We start from the raw sequence: 16,051 nt of genomic DNA, 5'->3' as shown, positions 1-16,051 counted from the left end.
TACCATACCTCCCAGTCTCTCCATAGTAGATGCTCAATGAGTATTTGTTGGCTTTTGGAATGCAGTCACCAAAGTTGAATGAATTCATAATGTGGCATGTTGTTCAGTCATTTTTCAGTAGTGTCTGACTCTTTGTGACCCCATTGGATTTTCTTGGTAAAGATACTGGCATGGTTTGCCACTTCCTTCTTCCACTCATTTTATAGATGAGTAAACAGAGGCAAACAGGTTTAAGTGATTTGTCCAGGGTTACTCAACTAGTGTCTGAGTTGAGATTTGAATTCAGAAAGATGAGTCCTCAGCTTTTTTCAGTAACACAGTGATTCAAGACAAGCACAAAAGATTCATGAAGGAAAATGCTCTCCATTTGCAGATAAGAACTTGATGGATTCTGAGTATAGATTGAAGCATATTTTTTCACTTTTTTTTTCGCATTTCTTTTTTTTTTCCAGAAAGATGAGTCTTCCTGACTACAGGCCTAGCATTCTATCCACTGTGCCACCTCATTGCTTATAATGTGGCATACAGACTGAGTGGTGAAAAGAAAAACAATCTTTGTGACTTGTGACAGGTCCTTTCCAGCTCTGAATCTATGATCCTATGATGATTCTATGACTTCCTTTCCCAGAAGAAAAACTTCTCATTAAAAATGGATGAATTGACTTAGTACAGGGAAGCTCCTTCTCCTTATTGCCAAGAATAGTTTATTTTGTGTTTTAGGATGTTGATATTTTGACTCTTGATTGAGAAATAAGGATTCACATTAATATTTATCATTTTCTGGGATAATTTGCTTACTGTCCTATCTTAAACAACATTAAAAACATTTTTTTTAAATTGATAGCCTTAACAGTCACTGACTCAAAAGAAGAGACATTACCTCCAGACTTTGACCCTTCAGTGACCTTTCCAGGAATGATGGAGGAGACAATGGATATTTCCATGACATCTGCTTCTGTACCTTCCACCATAAGAACCATTCCATCTATAAGACACATTAGTACTTCTGTGACGTATGACCTGGAACAGATGGAATCACAAGGTATCTGTGTACTGAAAGGGAGCATTTTTGGGAGGGTGCTGGGGAAGGGTGTTTGAGTGCAAAGCTATTTCTTTTCAGAAGTTTTAATGAGGGTTTCTTCTTTAACTAGATTGGTTTAGGTCAGGGGTGGTGAACCTGTGCCCTCAAGGCCACATGTGGCCCTCTAGGTCCTCAAGTATGGCCCTTTGACTGATTCCAAATGTCACAGAACCAATCTCCTTAAAAAAAGGATTTATTCTATAAAACTTGGCCTCAGTCAAAAGGCCACCCCAAAGGACCTAGAAGGCCACATGTGGCCTTGAGGCCATAGATTTCCCACCCTTGGTCTAGGATGGAAGTAGGAGCTAGGTGTGGTAGAACATGCCTGTAATCATTGCTGCTGGAGAGGCTGAGGCTGATAGATCTCCTTAGCTTGAGAGTTCTGAGCTGCAATTTATCTGGTCTAGTCAATCTGGTGTCCTCATTAAATTTAGCACCAATATGGTGTGCTCCCAGAAAGAGGGCAGTGGCTACCAGGCTGCTTAAGGACTGGAGAACTGACCCACATGAGACTGAGCAGGTTAAAATCCCTAAGCCATTCAGGAGAGGTATTTGGCCCATGAGTGGCTTCTACACTTCCAGCCTGGATGAGATAATGCAAAATACTTCACAAAAAGAAAGAAAAGAAGTTTGAGTTATCCTCAACAAAAGTTTCCAATGATTACATCTTTTTGCTCTTTACTCATGTATCATAATGGTATAGAAACCTTTTGGGTAAGGAAACTCTCTTTACCAATACAGATCAGCAACTCTTAGTATTATTAGACTATGTTCTACAGCACTGAGGGGTTAAATATTTTTGCCCATGGTCACATAGTCAAAATGTGTCAGCAGTGAGACTTGGACTCAAGTTTTCCTTGCTTTGAGGACAGCTCTTTATCTACTATACCTCCCTGCCTCTCCATAGTAGATGCTCATTCAGTATTTGTTGGCTTTTGGAATGTAGCTACCAAAGTTGAATGAGTTCATAATGTGGCATGTTGTTCAGTCATTCTAATGATATTCCTCTATGACTAGAAGGGTGGTACCTGACCTGGTTGGCACAGTTATTTCACTTAAAACTGGTAGCCGAGACAAAGAAATTAACGTGCTGTGATATTTGATAATGACTTGAGATGCTAAAACCGTAGATAATATCCTAGGGTCACCAAACAACATAATTTGAAGGAATGTAGAGCCTCTTCCCATTAACAATGGAAAACTCTTGAAAAAAATTGCCTTTCTTCTCTTCTTCCTTCTGTACTTTCCCTTCTTCCTTTCTCCATGCCTCTCTTCCCTCTCTCCCTTATTCCTTCCATTCTTCTCTCCTTCTGTTTTTCCTCCCATTCTTTCCTCCTTCCTCCTTTCTTTTTTCCTTTGTTCCCCCTCCTCCTTCCCTTTTTTCTTCCTTCACTCCTTCCCCTTCTTCCCTACATTCATTTTTCCCACCATCCTTCTTCCTCCCTTCCCTCCCTCCTTCCATCCATCTCATCTTCCATTTTCTCTCTCCTCTCTTCCTCTGTTCTCCCTTTCTTCCCTCTTCTTCTCCCTACTTATCTTCTTCCCTTCCATTCCTTCTTTCCCTCTCCCTTCCTCTTCTCCTTCCATACTCTGATCCCATTTTCCTCCTTTCTTCTTTCCCTTTTCCCTCTTGCCCCTTCTTTCCTTCCTTCTTTCCTGTTTTATTAATTCTTACTATTTTTACACCAGCAACATTTCTCAACATAAGAATTTATTTTCCCAATTAAGCATTTCCTTGTAACAAAGAATGAAAATTAAATTAAACTGATTGATTCAACAGCAACATGTGTATCATTCCATCCTAGTGGTGCCCCCTTTTCTGCTGAGAGAAGTTAAGTACATTTCATTATTTTTTTCTTCTAGACCAAAATTAATTATTTAAATTAAAGGCCGTTTGTCTTAATTTTTTTAGTTTATAGTACTAATAGAACAAATGATATATGAGATATATAAATCTAGATAAATCTCCATCCCATATGTTCAAACAAATAATTTGTGCCCAACCCATGGTAGAGCTTTCTAAACTTATGTTGGATTGATCAGCCGCAATCAAACACACTATATCTTGACACCAACATTGTGATGTCATTGATCCTCTTCAAGTATGAAGGACAAACAGCAACAAGAACTAATAACATTGTGTATGTTGTTCTCCTGCCTCTGCCCATTTTATTTATCTGCATTAGCTCATTTAAGTCTTTCAGTTCATTTCAAAATTCCTCATATTCATTATTTCTTATAGTGAGGTAGTATTTGTTCATGGTGTGATTTGTTCAGTTATTCCTCAATCAATGGGTTCACATCTTGTCTCTATGTTTTTGCAACCCAAAAAATATTGCTATGAATATTTTGGCATATGTGGGAACCTTTCTTTCCATGTTTAATGTCCTTGATTTATATATGTACCTTTAAAAGGGATAAGTTAGAGTTGAATACAACCAGAGCTTATCTTCCTCTTCTTTTCACTTTGCTTTGTTTTTCTTCAACATGACTGCAGCTATTTAAAAGTGCTGAAACTTCAATGAGAAACTGAAGGAAAAAGGTCATCTTTTCCCCTCCTTTCCTCTTCTTTTTTTTTTAACCTCACATCTTTTTATTTTTCTTAATCATTAGGGGAAGAATTGTAATGGAATGTCTTGTCTTCATTGGGAATTCAGGACTAATTCCTGTCCCAGTGATCAGGAGAAATAAACCAGACTGAGCTCTTAAATCAAGGCCAAGCTGCTAAGTAGTTAACTCATTTCCAATATTTGGTGGTGTCAAGCATTCTGGGTAATTAATAGTGTGTGCACTGTGTATTCAACCGTCAAACCTCCAGAACAGTTTCACAAGAAAAATAAATTTCTAATTGGATAATTTCACTATTGGGTCTGCATCTGCTTAGAATTCTTTATGAAAGCAATTTTATTTAAGAGAACACAAAATTGTACTCGATGGAGTAGTATGCCCTTCTGCTTGAAGAATGTAATGCAAAGAAATGCACATTCCTAGCCTTTTGCATCTACCCAACGTTTCCTTCACTAAAATTATTTTATGTTATTATAGAGATATTTGAAATTATCTTCATGTGATGTTTTCACAGATTCTTTACAAGAGACCACATCACTAAGGGTTTCAAAAGAGTGTCTCAGGGAATGAAGAAATTGAGAATTAATAACATTGTGTATGTTGTTCTCCTGCCTCTGCCCATTTTATTTATCTGCATTAGCTCATGGAGAAAATGGAGAAAAAATAGAAGATGGATAAAGGACGAAGGGACAGGAAAATTATGAAGGAAAGTTCATCTTTGAAAAGGGAAAGTCTAAATTAAAGTAACTGATATAGTTATTAATACGAGAAGGGGCACTAACCGTCTCTTCCATTAAAGGGCCTCTTTCAGTTCTGGACCAAGGTATGTGGACTGGATTCAATTCTGAGGGCTTGTGGAGGGTTGTCCTCTGAAGAGTAGGGTCACACTCTTTTTTCCCCTTGAACTCACTAGTTCTTTATACCTCCCACGTCAGAACTCTAGGGAAAAAATCTCTTAAAGTTTAATTTGGTTCATGTCTAAGGTCTCCCAAAAAGGAGGAAAGTAGAAAGATTCTCAGTGTTCACTGTGAATCAGGTATAAGATTGCTATTTATTTCTACTACAAACAAAAAATACTTGACTCAAGAGACATTCAAAGACTTAAACAAGGTGTAGTAAATAACTACTGTCAGGCTCTCCCTGGAGGCTGAGACTTAAACATCAAAACATGAAATCCTTTATAGGATTCCTGAATCAGCACTTCACCTTTGATTCAGCACTGCACTGTCCAAACAGTTTTCTTTAGGTCCGCGTCTTCTGGTCAGTTAGTTAAGGAGTTGAACTTATCTTCCTTCTAATGGTTGTTTTTAAGATGTATTGCTGGGAGCCCTACCCCAAATGTGCTCAGTACCAACTGAGGACCCAGGATCTCCCCAAATTTTCCAACTTAGAAGGTTGCCTTCAAGGCATCTCAGGATCACTGCTTAGTTAACTTATTTTAAAAAAATAAATAAATTTTTTGGTTACATTTTAAGCTTCTGTCTCCCTTCCTCCCTCCCTTCCCACTCCCCACTCCCCACTAGAGAAGACAACCATTTAACACAGATTTATAAAGATATGTAAAATCAAACTATGCATACTTCTATTTCAGTCCCTTCTCTGGAGGTGGATAGCCTCTTCTTTCATGGTTCTTTATAGTTGATTTGAGTATTTAAAGTATTTAGAATAACTTGGTTGTTCACAATTATTCTTTGAACAATATTGCTGTTACTATATATAACATTCTCTTGGTTCTATCATTTTACTTTACATTATTTCATGCAAATCTTTCCATTTTAAAAAATCAAACAGCTTATCATTTCTTACAGCACAGTAGTATTCCATCACAATCATATACCACAACTTGTTTAGCCATTCCCCACTTGATGGTCATCCCCTCAATTTATAGTTCTTTGCCACTAAAAAGAGAGCTGCTATAAATATTTTAAAACATATAGATTATTTTCCTTTCCCCCGATCACCTTGGGAAACAGACCTAATAGTGGTATTCCTGGATCAAACGGTATCCACAGTTTTGTAACTCTTTGAACATAATTCCAGATTGCTCTCCAAAATGGTTAGATCAGTTCACAGTTCCACCAATAGTGTATTAATGTCCCTCTTTTCCCATATCTGTTTCAACATTTGTCAGTTAACTTATACTCAAGAAAATAACAAAACAGAAAAGGTAGGCAAAGATTGAAGCTCAGTCTAGCCTATGTAGGATATGAACCCTCCATCATATATTTCCAGCGACCACTGAAGAGGTTTAACATTCTGAGAAGTCACACAGAGAGAGAGAGGGTGGGGGAAAGGCAGAGATATAAACAGAGAGAGACAGAGGAACAAGGATAAAGACAGGGAAACAGAGTCAGAGACAAAGAGAGACAGAGATGTAGAGGGTGGGGGGAGGCTGGGAATGAAAAAAAAAAGACTTGAAAAATTAATTCCATTGGTAGCTTGAAGGAAAAGTCTCCAAAACTTTGATATTTAGCAAAGTTAAATAAAAAGTATTGAGAAGAAAACAGATCTAATACTTTGAACACTAATACTTGGCATAGGTAAGTAAATTTTCATTCTCCATTGAGGAAAAAAACTAATACTTTTTCTTCTTTACTTAGCTATGCTGAGTACTCTACTGAACTTATATAATTGTCATAGGAGATAGGAAATATATGTATGATTTCATTGATATAGGGAACTTCTAGTTGAGGAAGCTCATTCTACCCATACAGGTCAGCATCTTCTCTGCAATTCATGAGTCTTAGAGAGTTGCTGGGGCACTGAAAAGTTAAGTGACTTGCCTGAAGTCATATAGGCAGTATGTGTCAGAGGAGAAACTTGGACTCATATCATCCTACCCAGGAGTTCAGTTCTCTATTCTCTTTATATAATTTTTGAGGAAGGAATATGTGCTTTTCAGCCATTATAGTTAAAATGGAAGATGTACTTGAATTCATCCATTTGAGGTTTCTCTCTGAATGAACATTACCTCTTTTAGAGAGAACTTCCTTTCCATTTGCCAGTTTGTTATGTGACTATTAAATTCATCAGGTAGCTGCAGAAGTGCTAGTGGAAATGAGAAGAGGATTCAATTATAATCTCATCGGGGGTCACTTCAAAGATCAAAGGATTTATTTGTAAAATACATTTAAATGTTTTGTTTTCAGTGTCTGTTGTTTGGTCCTGCAAGATTAATGAATAAGAATAATGGAATCAAATTGAATAGTTTATTGCTCCTGGGAATTCTGCAGTATTGTGTTAAGGATGTTCCTCAATTCAGTTGTACTAAAGATGAATGCAGATTTTGGCTTAAGTGTTGTGCAAATGCTTCTAATTGTCTCTCAATGACCAAATCACTAAAACATGCATAAAAATGGGAAGAGTGAAAGAGAAGAATGCTGTTATGGGATGGAATGATGAACATTTTCTTTTATTTTAATGGCAAAATGAGTGACAAATATACGCACCAATATATTGGCTGAAATAATGAGTTTTTAAATAAGACTGTGGTTTTATAACATTATATTATATAACTTTAAATAAATGAAACCTGCTAAACTAGATTTAGTTACTTGAAGTACAGAGGGAGAAATATGGTCTGTGCTTTTCCTTTTTCTTACATGATTCAAGATTTTTATTAAAATATCTATCTAAAATACATAAAATCTATGTAAAATAAAAACCTGATTCACAAAGTACAAGGATCCCAGTTATTGATGATTTCCTTTATCTTTATGATTTAATGGATCTTTGATTTCATCAGTGTGGCAATTCCTTTCTACACTGGCAGATCACATTCTTTCTATATACTCTCATCCTGTGTGATCTCTTTTCCATGAACTTTCAGAATTCTTTCATAGGCTATTCCCTCCATGTGCTAGGGAGTTTTTTTTTCAGGATCTTTTGACATAGGGAGGAATAGATGAGTTTTGAGTGGATTTTTCTCTCACACTCACCACATGACTGGTTCACCTTTTTTAGTCACACATTTCTCTGATAACATCCTTTGCATAATTTCTCTCACACAATTTTTTAGTGGCAATTTACTCTAGTCTTCTCATGCTACCATGTACCTTTCCATTGCTTTTTGGGTGACCCTCAACTTCAATTCTTTGGAAATTGTGATATTCTGTGACTCATAGGTAGGATCACCAAAAGAATACTGTTGTTAGAAAGAAAGGGTCTTTGTTTCTAGGAGAAAATCAGGCTCATTAAAAGCATTGAAAAATTTCCCAGACAATCTAGCCTACTCCCTTTCTCCTGTTCAATTTTAAGTCTAATTCATGTCAATGTCTAGTGCTTGTCTAAAATATATGCACTAATGGGACATTTTAGAGAGTTTTCTGTCCATTTACATATTGCTTGGAAAATAGAAATTCTTCACCCATTTTTTTTTTATTTGGATAGTTTTACTTAACGTTTTTGAGTGATGATGGATCTCAATTCAGGGTTTAGGGATTTGGTGCAATCAGAACAATGTCATTAACAGAGGAGTGTTTGGCGATCACCATCTAGAGGGAATCCCTCTTCAATATGGCCTCTGTTCTGATTGTCTTCTATGACAGCAAATATCATGATCAAGTCTCCATGTTTTATGTATTTCTTGATATTAATATTCAGTGTCATTGAACAAAGTCATCTCTGCTGTTACAACTTTCAGGGAATCTTTTGTGATTTTGACACTGGCATGGGAAAAACCTTTTTGGAGGAAAACCATTAAGGTGATCTTTTTATCTAACCAAATCAAAAGTATTTATTCTTACACCTTTTAGTCAATTGTGTGACTCTATAGATGTGGTTTGCTATAAAATATCATTTATGAAAACCTGCTTGTCCCTATTTCATACTTTTATCAAAGATGTCCTTGATTTATTCTCATAAAATTTTATAGAGATGTAAAAGTAGGCATATAGAAAAATATCAATAATTGTTGATATTTTTCTTTTTCTCCTTCCTCTTTTCCCCTCTCCATCTTCTCCTTCTCCTCCCCTTTCTCTCTCTTTCACTTTGTCTCTGTCTCTCCCCACTACCTTCATCTCATTCTCTTCCCCTACCCCTGTCAACCCTCCACCCTTTTCCTCTTTTTCTCCCTTCTTACCCCTTCCTTCTCCCTTCTTGCCTCTCCTTATTCCTATTCCCTCACTCTCTTCTCTCTCCTAAAATGAAGTCTGAGATTTCCCCCACACCCAAGTCATGGTTTTCTTCCCTCTTTCAGATATCTAAAGAATGGATTTAAAAATACAGTAAATAATTTTGTTGTCTAGTCCTCAAACCATCATTCTCATGTGCCTGGAATTGACGGCATATTTATAGCACTTTATTGCTAGTGCAGAGATTTTAAATGCTTATATGCTCCTTCTCATGTTTCAGTGAATCTCAGTGCTCAGGGTGGCTGTCATATTTTTGCTGGGCTTTAAGTACTTAAAACACTGCAAATTCATATTGGTTGACCTATATTGTCATGAAACTTTGTTCATAGTCTTTTGTTGTCATTGGCGATGCATTTTAATTTATTTTTATGTTACATTTTCTTTAAAGAATTTACTTTTTGATATAATTCTAATTAAGTAAATATTGTTCTAGAGCTAATTTCTTTTTATTTGCTTTTCTTTGTCTTTCTCTGCTTTTACTGTGTCCTCTATACTTGCTATAGTACTTTATAATCTTTTTTTAATCGAATGCTTTATTAACTTCTAGTTTACATCATTTATTTCTTCAAGATTTTGAGTTACAAATTTTCACCCCGTTTTTCCCCTACCCAACACCCCAAAATAGCGATCACACTGGATATCTTCTCCTCCAATCTGCTCTCTCCCATATCTTCTCCCAACACCCTCCAAATTTCCAATAGGGCATGGTGGATCTCTGTGCCCCAGTGCCTATATAACTTATTTCCCATTTACATGTAAAATAATATCAATAATAGCATATATATGTATAAATATATATATATATATATATATACATATATATATTAAGCATTTGATTTTAAAGCTTTGAATTCCAGATTCATTCCCTTCCTCCCTTGTCACCCATCCTTACTGGGGAGACAAGCAATTCAACATAGGTTGTACGTGTGTAGCTATACAAAACATTTACTGAATATATTTCCCTCCCTCCTATCCCACCTCCTACTTGTTCTATTCTCTATTTTGATCCTGTCCTTTTTCAAAAGTGGGTGCTTCCGACTTTCCATCCCCCCAGCCTTCCCTCCCTTACATCATTCCCCCTCTCACCCTCTTCCCCCCTATTCTCCTGTAGGGTGAGATACCATATTTAGTGTGCATGTCATTGCCTCCCTAAGCCAAATTCAATGAGAATAAGAATGACTCATTCCTTTTGGGCTTCCTGTTTTTCCCCTCCATTGTAACCATTTTCCTTTACCTCTTCTATATGAGATAGTTCACCCCAATCTGTCTCTCCCTGTCTCCTCTCATTATATTCCTCTCCCACCTCTTAATTTCACCTTTTAAGTATCCTCCCTTCCCATTAAATTGGTCCTGTGCCCTCTATCTATGTATACCTGTACACATATATACACACATTCACATATGTATTCAAATGCCCATATACCCTCCTATATAGACATTTATATGTATGTGTGTTTGTGTGTATACACACAAACACACACACACACACACACACATATATATATATATATATACACACATACACATTTCTATTCCCTTCAACTATTCTCATACTGAGAAAAGTTTAATAAGTTACAATTATCATTATTTCATGTAGGAATGTAAACAGTTAAACTTTGATAAGTTTCTTATGATTTCTTTTCCCTGTTTACCTTCTCATGCTTCTCTTGCTTCTTGTATCTGAATGTCAAATTTTCTATTCAATTTTGTTTTTTCCCATCAAGAATGCATGAAAGTCCTCTATTCCACTGAATGACCATATTTTCCCCTGAAACATGATACTCAGTTTTGCTGGGTAGGTGATTCTTGGTTTTAATCCCAGCTCCTTTGCCCTCTGGAATATCATATTCCAAGCCCTTCAGTCCCTCAGTGTAGAAGCTGCCAGATCCTGTGTTATCCTGATTGTGTTTCCACAATATTCAAATCGTTTCTTCCTGGCTGCTTGTAATATTTTCTCCTTGATCTGAGAATTCCGGAACCTGACTGTAATATTCCTAGTAGTTTTCTTTTTGGGATCTTTTTCAGGAGGTGATTGGTGGATTCTTTCAACCTCTATTTTGCCCTTTGGTTCTAAAATATCAGGGCAATTTTCCTTGAGAATTTCTTGAAGGATGATTTCTAGGTTCTTTCCCTGATCATGGCTTTCAGGTAGTCTAATAATTTTTGAATTATTTCTCCTGGATCTATTTTCCAGGTCAGTGGTTTTCCCAATGAGATATTTCATATTGCCTTCTATTTTTTCATTTGTTTGGATCTGTTTAATAGTATCTTGATTTCTCATAAAGTTACTAGCTTCCATTTACTCCAATCTAATTCTGAAGGAATGATTCTGTTCAGTGAGCTTTTGAGATTCTTTTTCCATCTGGCAAATTTGGCTTTTTAAGGCATTCTTCTCTTCTTTTTGAAGCTTTTTTGAGCTTCTTTTGCTGTGAGTTTGTCTGTTTTTTAAGGTGTTATTTTCTTTGGTCAGGTTTTGGACTCTTCATTTCTCTCCCCAATTTTTCCTTCACTTTTCTTATTTGGTTTTCAAAATGCTTTTTAATCTCCTCTATGGCCTATAACCATCTCATATTTTCCTTTGAAGTTTTTGGTGCAGGAGTTCTGACTTCACTGTCTTCCTCCTTTTCGATGCTTTGATCCTTTTTGTCCCCAAAATAAGAGTCTAATGTTGGATTCCTCTGTTTGCTTTGCTTCCCTCATTTACTCATGTTGCCACTCAATTACTCGATTTTGGGCTTTTTGCCACAGTAGGACTCTGCTACCAGACAGGGGAGCTTTGTACCAAATGCTGGGGTTTTCTCAGTTGCCGAAGGTACTAATTGGGTGCCCTCTCTGAAGCCTCCACACTCTCTGGCAAGCCGGTCACACACCCCAGGACCTCCACCTTAGACAGCAATCCAGATCCAAGCAGGTTAAAACAAGAGTGATTACCCCTAAGACTGGTCAATTAGTCTCCTTGCAATCTGCAGGCCAGGAGCTGAAGCTGCCACGTGGCTGTGGCTGCATAGGGCTTCTCCCTCCAGGGATAAAGGCCTATGGCACTCCCAACTACTGGATCCCAAAGTCCAGACTGCACTGACCTCTCACTTTGTCCTTAGCATCTATGTGTTGATAATACTGGAAACTGCCACAGCTGCTAGTGATTTGAAGTCCCTCCAGCCAGAAGCTAGTCAGGCCCACCCTGGGGCTAAAACCTCTGGCTCGAGCAGGGCTGAGGTCAGCTCCCAGAGCACTGTGCTGGCCACTTGCTGCTGGCCTGCCAGGCTGTCCTCAGTGGGAGGTCAGCTTCTCTGTGTCATTTTGTGGGTTCTGTAGCTCCAAAGTTTGTTCAGAGTCACCTTTTACATGAATTGGAGGTGGTGGGAGCCGGAGCCTAGCAGAAGTCCTTTTTCTGCTCTGCCATGTAGACTCCGCCCCCACTTTATTATCTTTTTAAAACAAAAGTGCTTCATTTTATACAGGCTAATCAGAAGCTTAGAGGGATGCTATTTTAGAAAGAGCCTGATCTTGGAAGTCAAGAAAGCTACAAGTTCTAATCCCAGGCCTAGAACTAATTATAATTAGCTGGATTAAATTGTGAGCCCCTTGAGGACAGGGGTCTCTTTTCTTTTCTTTGTAGCCTTAGGGTTAGCACAATGCCTGAAATATAGTGGATATTTAATAAATGCTTATTGATTGACTTTATGATGTTGGGGAAAGAATGTAATTCTCTATACCTCCATCTATCTATAAAACGAGGGGGCTAAACTAAGTATCTTTAAATTCTAACATTCTAGGACTTTATTTCTATGCATATTTCTCATTATATCCCATTGGTTATCCTTCATATCCCAAATTACCCTTTTTTATGCCCATTATATCCCAAATTACTCTTGGAAAATTAAATAGTGCTTTAGTTAGGTGATATGGAGATGTTAAAGAGAGAGAGGAGTAGGTACTGAAAAAACAGCTATAAATCATATTATAGACAGTTAATCAAATGATTCTTGCTTAGCTTCTTCAATGACCTTTTATTTAAATGAATTATTATAGACAAGATCAATTCAGGTAAATTAATTAATCAACAGGCACTTAATAAGCACCTACTATGTTCCAGGCACTGTGCTAGTAGTTACTATAGACAAAAATACAAAAGTGAGACAATCCTTGCCTTTAGAGAGCTTACATTTGGGAAATACAACACATATTGGGGAGTGATAACTTTGGTTGAGGTAGTCATAAGGATTCTGAATGGAGCCATTGGGCAATAGATTGTCACACCTTTTCCAATAGCAATGGTAGTATTGACTTGATTATTATTTCCAGAGCAAGAGGAAGAAAGTAGAGAAGGGGTGGGGGGGACAGTATTTTTTTGGAGAGGAGAGTACATACTGTCTAGGCCTTGGTGGCCTAATAGGTGGGTAGATGAGATGAAGTGATCTGAATGTCTTGGGATGATGATTGATTTATTCACTCCAATTCATCCAACTCTGTCCTTCAAATTCCCCAAGTGTATGTGTTGACTCCTGGGGAAAATGGGAGGCAGTAGCATATTAACATTTAATGAGTTAATTTCAATGCATAACATATCACAACCACTTTAAATGTTCTCTCTACAGATCCATTGAGTTTCTCTGTCCTTTTGTTTTCATTCACTTCTTCTCATATGGTTGTAGTTAGTGTATTTGGTTCTACTTTTACATTATTTTATAAAGGTCATTCCAGATTATTTTCAGTATTCCTCTTTCTTGCCAGTTTTAAATTACATTAGGCTGTTTCCAGTTTTTTTTTTCAGTTACATATAATACTTAATGAATTAGTTTTTTTATATAGCAAGCAGTTCTAGGTACTTAGCCCTGAGGCTTAGAGATTTATGACATATGAGAAATTAAATTAATCTTTTGTGAAGTGGAGTGTTTCAATGCTTGGACCAAAGGTTTTATCATGGACTATTACTATAAGCTCTCACTCTGTGATTTGGGAAGATCATTGTGATTATTGTTCTTAGAAGGTCTCACCACCTTTGTAATTAATGTGATAATGTATAGTTAGCTATTAGAACAAAAGATTCTTGGGAATGTACAGCAGGTTAATGTAGCAGCAAGCATCCCAGTGTCCCCAGGGTGGCTGCCAACACAGGTTCTTAGATCTGCTTTTCTAAAGGAAGGCAACTCAAAATGGGTTAACAATCTTGCCTTAATACAGCAAACATATCATTTACCAAGTTCAGGGGAAAAAGTCAGCACCCCAAACTTCAGAGTATACAGACAGAAGTTACAAGCAGAAATTACAAGAAGACAGAGAAACAAACAGATCAAGCAGACAGGCCTCCAACTGTCCAACCATTACATCCATATATAGTCAGTTACCAGAGAGGGAAGCATCAACATCTGGGTTTTCAAAGCTGGGGGGCTCTCAACAGCTGCCCAGAGTCTCATTTGGTCAAATCACACAACATTTCTCAAAGTCAGCCCCCAAACCAAGCCTCACATCAGTATTTATATAGCCTTCTCTGGGATCAGATAATGTAACAACAATCTTGACCCACTGCCCAATCACAAAATATCTCCTGAAAAACAAGCCTCCCACCACACACTCCAGGTGCACTTAAGTCTTTCAAAGGGCCTAGGGGCAGGGAAGATCTTACACAATACAATCTTAGAAAGATGGCAGCAACGTAAATTTACATTCCCATTACAGTGACAAAGCCATTGAAGGTATTTTTAGTATACACACACACACACACACACACACACACACACACACACATATATATAAAACTTTATACTATACCAAAGATATTTTAGTAGATAGCAATGTTAATAAGAAATAAAAAAATTTTAAAAGTGAGGTGACAAATTCATAAGAAGTAATATTGGCACAAATGCTATATATTGGGGCTCTGGAAATAACTATGGGAAAAATAACTAACATTCCTATAGTGTTTAAAAGTTTACAAAACAGGTAGAGTCAAGATGGTGGAGTAGAAGCAGGACCTCCCCACTGCTCCAGCTTCTACCTTCCCCAATCCATGTAAAAAGGGGACTCCAAACAAACTTTGGAGCTGCAGAACCCACAAAATGACACAGAGAAGCTAACGTCCCACTGAGGACAGCCCAGCAGGCTGGCAGAAATCAGCCAGCATAGCGCTCTGGGAGCCCAGCTCAGCCCCACACCTGGGCTTTAGCCTCAGGGTGGGCCTGACCAGCCTCCTGCCAGAGGGACTCCAGATCGGCAGCAGCTGTGGCCTTTTCTAGATTTATTAACACATAGATGCAAAGGACAAAGTGAGAGGTCAGTGCAGTCTGGACTTTGGGAACCAGTAAGTGGGAGTGCGTGGCTTTTGTCCCCGGGCCGAGAAGCCACTGAGACACCAACACAGCCAGCCAGCACCAAGTGGCAGCTTCAGCTCCTGGCCTGCAGAGTGTAGGGGAACCAAGCACCAGTCTGAGGGGTAATCGTTCTTACTTTAACCTGCTTGGATCTGGATTGCTATCAAGGGTGGATGTCCTGGGGTGTATATCCAGCTTGCCAGAGCATGTGGAGGCTTGAGAGAGGGCACCCATCTAATACCTCTGGCAGCTAAGAAAACCCCAGCGTTTAGGAAGAAAGCTCCCCTGTCTGGTGGCAGAATCCTACTGTGGCAAAAAGCCCAGGGGTCAAGTGACTGAGGGGTGACATGACCAGGCAAAGGAAACAAAGCAGACAGAAGATTCCAACATTAGACTCCTATTTTGGGGACAAAAAGGAGCAAAGCATGGAACAAGAGGAAGACAATGACGTCAGAACTCCTGCACCAAAAGCTTCAAAAGAAAATACAAGCTGGTTACAGGACATAGAGGACCTTAAGAAGCAGATAAGAGAAGTGGAAGAAAAATTGGGAAGAGAAATGAAAATGATGCAAGAAAATTAGGAAATGAGAGTCAACAGCCTGACTGAGGAAAATAACACCTTAAAAAAATAGACTAACTCAAATGGCAAAAGGGGCTCAAAAAGGCAATAAGGAGAAGAATGCCTTAAAAAGCTGAATTTGCCAGATGGAAAAAAAAAATCTCAAAAGCTCAATGAGGAGAATCATTGCTTCAGAATTAGATTGGAGCAAATGGAAGCTAATGACTTTATGAGAAATCAAGATGTTGTTAAACAGATCCAAACAAATGAAAGAATAGAAGGCATTGTGAAATGGGAAAAACCACTGACCTGGAAAATAGATCCAGGAGAGAGAATTTAAAAATTATTGGACTACCTGAAAGCCATGATCAAAGTAAGAACCTAGAAATCATCCTCCAAG

The 16,051-nt window shown here is 37.9% G+C and overlaps 1 protein-coding gene across 2 annotated transcripts in view; it reads left to right on the top strand.

The window, feature by feature from the left end:
- ARMH4 (armadillo like helical domain containing 4) overlaps positions 1-16,051 on the top strand; it is a 152,264-nt gene that overhangs the window by 27,993 nt on the left and 108,220 nt on the right. For both annotated transcript variants that reach the window (XM_069092276.1, XM_069092275.1), the window contains one exon: positions 845-1,042. In XM_069092276.1, coding sequence (XP_068948377.1) covers positions 845-1,042 — 198 coding nt within the window. The remainder of the gene's footprint in view (positions 1-844; positions 1,043-16,051) is intronic.

Source organism: Petaurus breviceps, unplaced genomic scaffold (assembly GCF_028583685.1).
Source record: "Petaurus breviceps papuanus isolate PSGF00001 unplaced genomic scaffold, PetGlider_PUasm1.0 189, whole genome shotgun sequence".
Taxonomy (NCBI): Eukaryota; Metazoa; Chordata; class Mammalia; order Diprotodontia; family Petauridae; genus Petaurus; species Petaurus breviceps.
The sequence above is the reverse complement of the archived record's forward strand: the minus strand, read 5'-3'. Positions and strand labels throughout refer to the sequence as shown.